Raw genomic sequence first — 8,209 nt, forward strand, 5'->3', positions numbered from 1 at the left:
TGTAAGCTCTCGGGTCACTTGATTGCTACCTGTCCTACTCGACCACCACGCTCAGATCAGAACAAGTATCAACCTCGTCCCAACCACTCTTCGCATGTGCCTGCCTCTGCTGCTGCTGCTACTGAGTCCACCTCTTCCACATCTCTCAACACACCTTCTGTCTCTCCATCAGATATTGAAACCCTTCTTCGGCAACTTCTCTCTTTCTCTGGTAATACCCCCGCTACTCTTTCCACCCCTCCAGGTAATTCTAAATGGTATTTTGATTCTGGTTGTTTCAATCATATGTCTCCTTTGCGTCATCTTTTTTCGTCGTTGTCTCCCACTACAAATGCACCTTCTGTTAACACTGCTAATGGTTCCCTCTTGCATGCAACACATCACGGGGTTATTTCACAGTCCAATATTCATCTTTCTGATGCTTATTTTATTCCAAAATTGAATTTTAATCTTATCTCTGTCGGTCAGCTTGTTGAACTTGGTTTTGATGTCATTTTTTCAAATTCTGGATGTCGTGTGCAGGATCGTCGGACGGGAAAGATCATCGGGACTGGATGTAAGGTTGGACGCTTATTTGAGCTCGAGAACCTTCATGTTCCCTCTACCCATATATGTGCTGCTTCCTCTCCATCTACTCTTCACTTGTGGCACCGACGTCTTGCCCATAGCTCCTTAGGCAAATTACGTCCTCTTATATCTACGGGTGTTTTAGGTCAAGTTCAAAATGAGTCTTTAGATTGCATTTCTTGTCACACTGCAAAACAACCTGCCTTATCCTTTAATAATAATTCCTCTATTGCATGCTCTCCTTTTGATCTTATTCATTCTGATGTTTGGGGACCCGCTCCCACCGCTTCTATGGGAGGGGCTCGATATTTTGTCCTCTTTATTGATGATTATTCCCGTTTTACTTGGGTCTATTTGATGACTAATCGTTGTGAGTTGCCTCAGATTTATATTAACTTTGCCACTATGGTTCGAACTCAGTTTTCAAAGGTCATTAAAATTTTCAGACGTGATAATGCTATGGAATATCGTGACTCCAAACTTTTAAATTTTCTCGCTGAACAGGGTACTTTGTCCGAGTTTTCTTGTCCTGGTACCTCTCAACAAAATGGCAGAGCTGAGCGTAAACACCGTCATATTCTTGACTCTGTCCGTGCGATGCTTATTTCCTCTTCCTGTCCTGAGCGTGCTTGGGGTGAAGCTGTCCTCACTGCTGTTCATGCTATCAATAGACTCCCTTCTTCTGTTCTTGGTAACACTACTCCCTTTGAGCGTCTTTATCGTACTTCTCCCGATTACAGTTCTCTCCGTGTTTTTGGTTGTGTCTGTTTTGTCCTTCTTCAGCCTCATGAACATAATAAGCTTGAACCTCGGGCTCGCATGTGTTGTTTTCTTGGGTATGCTTCTGAACATAAGGGTTATCGTTGTTGGGATCCTATCTCTCGCCGTATTCGTATATCTCGTCATGTTGTCTTCTGGGAACATCACATGTTCTCTAGTTTCTCCTCCTTTGAGTCCATTCCTTCTACTCCATCACCGTTTTTTACTAACCCAAATGTTGATCTCTTTCCTAGTGATGATACTACAGGGTCTACCCCAAGTCCACCACTCGAGGCTCCTGATCCTCCACCTTCTCCATCTCCCGATGATTCCAGTCCGGACGGCGATCCCACTCCTAGCGTCATGCCTCCTCCTCCCACTCGTTCTTCTAGAGTAAGGAATCCCCCTCCTCATCTTCTTGATTATCATTGCTTTTCTACTATTCTTCATCAACATGAACCTAAGTCATTCAGAGAAGCCTCCACAAATCCAAATTGGCAACAAGCAATGCAGGAAGAAATACAGGCACTTGAAAAAGCACACACTTGGGATTTGGTTGATCCTCCTTCTGATCAGGAAGTTGTGGGCAGTAGATGGGTATACAAGATCAAGACTCGCTCTGATGGCTCTATTGACCGTTATAAGGCACGATTGGTTGCTCAAGGTTGTACGCAAGAGTATGGTATTGATTATGAAGAGACTTTTGCTCCTGTTGCTCGCCTTACGTCTGTTAGAGCTCTCCTTGCCATTGCTGCGGTTAAAAGATGGTCTCTCAGTCAGATGGATGTGAAGAATGCATTTCTTAATGGGGATTTGAAACAGAGAGTCTATATGAAACCACCTCCAGGATATCCTTGTCCTTCCAGTAAGGTTTGTCTCCTTCGCAAGGCACTTTATGGACTTAAGCAAGCTCCTCGTGAATGGTTTGACAAGTTCAGCACTACCATATGCAGTCTTGGCTTTATTTCTAGTCCTCATGAGAATGCGCTTTTCATTCGTAAAAGCGACCGTGGAGTTGTTCTTCTACTTTTGTATGTTGATGACATGATTATTACTGGAGATGATGTTGATGGTATCTCTGATCTCAAGACCTCACTTCAGCGTACCTTTGAGATGAAGGATCTTGGTTCTCTCAGCTATTTTCTTGGTCTCGAGGTCATCTCCACAGATGATGGCATTTATCTCTCTCAGGCTAAGTATGCTTCAGATCTCCTTGCCCGCGCTGGGATTACAGATAGTCGCACCGAGTCTACTCCTCTTGAGCCTAATGTTCGATTTACCCCTATGGATGGCACTGTTTTGGATAATCCGACACTTTATCGTCAATTAGTTGGCGGTCTCGTCTACTTGACTGTCACCCGACCAGACATTGCCTATCCAGTTCATGTCCTCAGCCAGTTCTTGTCTGCTCCCCGTACTACTCACTATGCGGCAGTTCTTCGCATTCTTCGGTATGTCAAAGGCACTCTTTTTCATGGCCTTTATTTTTCTGCCCATTCCTCTTTGACCCTTCAGGCATACTCTGATGCTGATTGGGCTGGTGATCCCACTGATCGTCGTTCTACTACTGGTTATTGTTTGTTTCTTGGCGACGCTCTCATCTCTTGGCATGCTAAGAAGCAAACGTTCACTGCTCGCTCAAGCACAGAAGCTGAGTACCGTGCCCTTGCTGACACCACTGCTGAGGTTATCTCGGTTCGTTGGCTTCTCGAAGATCTGGGTGCTCCTCAGTCGTCCCCTACTGATGTCTTTTGTGATAACCGCAGTGCTATTCAGATTGCCCATAATGATGTGTTTCATGAACGCACCAAACACATTGAGATTGATTGTCATTTTGTTCGGCAACGAATTCTTATTGATGCTGTTCGTCTCGTTGCTGTTGGGACACTGGATCAGACTGCTGATATCTTCACGAAAGCTCATCACCCGACTCGCTTTCGGATTTTGTTATCCAAACTCAAGCTGGTATCCTTAGCTCCCACTTGAGTTTGAGGGGGGATGTTAGAGAATCAATTAGAATCATTAGAATCAATTTAGATCAATTAGCATCGTCTATATTTATATAGCATATCTGTACATTAATTGTAGGATTCTATGTCTTTATTACTTTGATTTATTTAACACCTATAAATACCCCTTGTATATTGTACCTGACACACAACTCAATAATACACTTTTCACATCATTCTCTCAGTCTCTTGTTTCTAACACATAGAATTGATTAAACCATGCGTATTTTGGTAACTTTTTCGAGCAATAAGTGGCCCAGAACTTGAAGTGGTGGACATTACAGGAACTAGGCAAAAAGTTAGGCATGTCACCAAAAAGGAAGCGCATGAAGAAAAAGGAAATAGGAAAGGAAAGAGATAGTAAACTGTTCGTTTGGATTGGAAGGCATATTGAATGAAAGTGTGGACATTAAGCTTTGCTTTTTGATATAAAAAGGCATCAAAGATAAATGTGTGGTAACCTTTTTTTCACACTAAATCACGAGACCAAGACTGGTTTTAGTCAAATAGGAAAGGAGAAAAAGCTCCAATACACAACTGTAGAATGAAGCAATGTAGGGAGATACATGGTTTGGTACCTTATTATATGTTACTCTAGGAATGTTCCATTAATGCTATTAGGACCACACCAAAATTCTGGACTAGATTCTTCCGAGTATAAGATTCAATAATAAATATTGAATTGCAAAGGTTACCTCTATGTACCATAAACAATGTTTAACGGAAACACGTTTATCTTCAACACTAGCAGCCAAAATTCTTAATTTCAGTTTATTTGCTTTTTTTCTTCAGTCAAGATTGTGGTACACTGGATGACTGTCATTTGCTTTTATATTTATATATATAAAAAAGGTATCAGTTATTTACACTCATTCGACAAGAATAATGATAATTCGTGTGCAACAATAATCATTTTACACTTCTGTAGCAATAAATAGTGTTCTGATGTTCCAGCATATAGGCTAAATGTTCAATGCAATAGTGGCTCTTCAATGGATCAGTATGCTATAGACTTACAAGACCAGTTAAGTCATTTTTTCTTTGCAGTTTCAACTTGTTTGTGCACAAATGGAGCTCCAAAAGATCATTTTCAGGATGACTAGCTACAAGGTTATCATTTAGCTCTCATTGGCAATCATCCACAAAACAAGTTAGTATGCTCAATTGTTCATTGGATTCTACAACCCCCAGACTCCGGTCCTCGCCGTACGTTGCCATATGCTGACAGTTCCAAAAGATCCATATCGCGACCTGTAAGGCATCCAGAGCTCCATCAACAGTTGTCATCACTACTCTAGGTAATGTACATGCTACCATTGGAAGACTACAGCAGCAAATATGTATAATCAATTAATCATATAGCCGTACCTGAAACCCTGCAATAAGAACTCTTCTGAATAAGTTCAGATTTGGATATATCTGTTCGATTACCCTTTGATCGGTTAACTGTTGCCTGAAAATCACAACAGAAAAGAACTATCAAATGAATGCTAAGAAAATCAAATAAGGAAACAGACTAAATAACTCATTGGTTTTTGTTCTGAAAATAAAGTCGAGCTTGCATCATAACTTTCTTTATTATTTGCATCCGAATTGGAACTAGCAATGAACTTTAGCAGCAGAACTAAACTGCATATAATTTACCATCATGAAATTATGTGAACACTGTTTAAGGATTAACAGTAAACCTTCCACACCTCATCCTTAGATGGCTTGAAAGTGTGAAGTCACTCAGAAAGAAGTGTAATGGAAGAGACAGGAAAAATGTCAGATTATCTGAGTTATCTAAATGCTTCTCCAATAGAACAAAAAATCTGTTTCACACTAAGTCTATATGGCTACATGGTTCTGTTAATGGTGTCCAAGTCTTTGATTTGTTGTTCAACGACCAAAAATATGTTAGTGGAGTTCCCTTTGGGCATGGACAAATCAGTTACATATGGCTGTAATAGGCTAATAGCTAAAGAATGACCCCAATAACATCAGTATAATTATCTACATACTACTGAAAAAGTAAATGCTTATAACAAGTTTACTGGCCTTCATTATAGCATTACAGGACACAGCTCTCAGTTGAAATATGTTTGCGTTTATTGAATGATGTTATTGTTTAATGGATTTTCAAAAGGGGATCCTAGTAAAGCACATTATCAAATAAAAGAAAGGTATTATAAGAGCTCTCAACAGAGAAATTGAGAAACTGAGAGGAACCGAGACACCTTACCTGTAAAACTTGACAGTTTTCCAGTGTGCTTTTCCCACCCTGTAGTTCACAAAAAATCCCAAACAAAGAATAAGCAAACAGAACAGTAGTAATTGAGTTAGTAAAACATTAATCTTTAAAATGTTTCCTTTCTTGGATTGTGGGGGGGTGTTTTAAGTGATGATTTTCCTTTCTTTGGAATGGATAATTATAAATATATAATCCTCCAAGACTTATGGTACTTTAAAATGTTCATACAAATGGATAGTTAGATAGGGATTTGGAGGATCACATTAAAAAAGCCCTCACTATCTAATCCCCAGACTTCCAAATAAGATAATGGTTTATTATATGTAGATGCAGATCTCGATTAAATGTACTCCCACCAAAAGATAAATCTAGAAAAGTTAAGCTATTATAATTCATCAAAAGAAGCAAACACCAGTTTCCATTGAAGTTTCATATCCATTAATGTCAGAACTGTATCGGAATCACACATATGAAAGTGCAAGGTGAATTTGAAACTTACTTCATGGTTCTCTTGGTGCTCATCTACAATTTTGTACATTGAGCATGTAATAATCAAATGCATTTCTATATTCTGACATAAAATGCGTCAAAAGAGGGGAAGTCCGTGTGACCTTAGAGTAAGGGAGGATGTGGTCGTAATCATGGCAGAGACAACCAGGGCAACCAACGAGCTTGCGAAAGACGGTGTTGCCGAGGGCATCCCTGCGCCAGCGATCGGGGTCTCGGCCTTTGATCTTCTCGGCTTTCTCCCAGCATTGCTGCTTCACGCTGTAAGGGAAGCTTCTAGGGTTAGGGTTAGGGTCCGAAGAGATTCGAAGGTCTTCGAAGTCAGCTACGAGGTCATCGTCGAGCAAGAGGGCTTTGGAGCCGGAAGGGGTGAGTGTTGAGGAGCGAGACGACAACTTGGAAGAAGTCGTTTTGGATCGGTCCCTTATGGGCGACTTGCTTGGGCTTCTTCGTCTTCTTCTCCTTTCTTCTACTTCTTCTCTGTTATTCTCACTCCGAGAAGAAGAACTCATCGCCTCCTATCCACTTTCCAATTCTTTTCTCCTTTCTTACCCTACTCCAATGGATAATATTATAATAATGAAATTTTGAATTACACTTTAAAAGGTAAAGTATAATTTATTATCATTTATTTTATAGGTAGGACCAAGAGAAAATATGAGAGAGAAAACATTCAATGTTAAAAGATCTTATTTTATCCTCTAAAGTGAAGATGTAAAATTTAGACGATCCAAATTCCATAATAATATATCTATTTTTGCTTTCTTCTTTTCATTTTTTATGAGTTTATATCAAGATTCTGAAAATTGGCTCGGACCGGTCGGTCGAACTGGTTGAACCGTGAACCGGACAGAAAAAAGATTCGGATAAATAAGAAAACCGCAAAATCTGAATGAGTGAGTGAATCCCCCTCCTTCTCATCGAACTGAGAGCGCCTCTCTGACTTTCACACGGGTTCTCATTGAGCTCGTCGTCCGGTCGCCCATCACCTCCGTCGAGCCACCGCCGTCGATCCTTGAAACAGCCACCTAATCGCGCAGTAGCCGTCCTTCCTTCGACCAGTCACCTCCGTCGCGCAGCAGCCGTCGTTCGTTGGAACAGCCACCTCCATTGCGCAGCAACCGTCGCCCCTTCGAAGGTGCTCCACCACTGCTTGGTCACTAGGCGTCTGATGCGTGAGCATCTTTCCTATCTTTTTTCTAGTGAATTTGCATTTAAATTGTTGAGTTTAATCAAGAATTAATCATCTTTTAGCCACTATGGATGCTACTTTGAGTTGTGTGCAATTATGTTTATTTTAGGTAGCATTCGGATGGATTTGATGGAGCTTCCGCAAAAAAGAAGAAGAAGGCTATATAGGGCAGGAATGACTTAAAGGATAGAGAGGAAGCTTGCACAAATGGAATCAGCACAAGAATTAAAGGAGATGACAGCGAGGAGCGACGCGTGCGCGTACCTGACGCGTGCGCGTGATTTGGAGATTTGGACAGCGACGCGTACCTGACGTGTACGCGTGACACGCGAAGTAGATCATCGACGCGTACGCGTGACTGACGCGTACGCGTGATATGCGCCACGTGCAGAAAACGGAGAAAACACTGATTATTTAATTAATTCTTATTTAAACTTTATTTTTATTTTAAAATAGGAAAAGATATTATTTTAGTTTTAGAAAATAGATTTTAAATTAATTAGGATTAGATATAAAAGAGAAAAGAAACTTCTCTTCTGGAGATTCCATTCCAATTCACAATTATTCACAATTCACAGTTTAAGAGAATCCTAGTTTTTCTCTCTGAACCATGAGCAACTAAATCTCCACTGTTAAGGTTAGGAGCTCTGTCTATTTGTATGGATTGATTCTATTGTTTTTGTATTTTAATTCATATACTGATTTATGATTCAAGAATTGTTTTCGTTCTTTATCTTATGAATTTGAGTGGAACGGAAGTATGACCCTCTTTCTAATTGAGTTCTTGTATAACTTGGAAAAGCTCTTTACTTGAACAACAGCTTGAAAACAATTTCTCCTAAATTCTAATTACCTGGACTTAATAGGATACGTGACATATAATCCTCTTATATTTGGATAATTAGAATTTTTGTGGCATAATGACTAGAATTAAACTTCACC

The 8,209-nt window shown here is 40.2% G+C and overlaps 1 protein-coding gene across 1 annotated transcript; it reads right to left on the reverse strand.

Moving 5' to 3' along the window:
• Nucleotides 1-4,148: 4,148 nt before the first annotated feature.
• On the reverse strand, nt 4,149-6,651 carry LOC107633083 (HNH endonuclease). The gene is made up of 4 exons (XM_016336721.3): nt 6,180-6,651; nt 5,560-5,598; nt 4,704-4,788; nt 4,149-4,586 (listed from the first exon to the last, which is right to left on the reverse strand). Exons 1-4 carry the CDS (start codon nt 6,585-6,587, stop codon nt 4,504-4,506), a joined length of 615 nt encoding a protein of 204 aa, XP_016192207.2. The 5' UTR covers nt 6,588-6,651; the 3' UTR covers nt 4,149-4,503.
• Nucleotides 6,652-8,209: the final 1,558 nt, after the last annotated feature.

Source organism: Arachis ipaensis, chromosome B1 (genome assembly GCF_059453495.1).
Source record: "Arachis ipaensis isolate K30076 ecotype BB chromosome B1, ASM5945349v1, whole genome shotgun sequence".
Taxonomy (NCBI): Eukaryota; Viridiplantae; Streptophyta; class Magnoliopsida; order Fabales; family Fabaceae; genus Arachis; species Arachis ipaensis.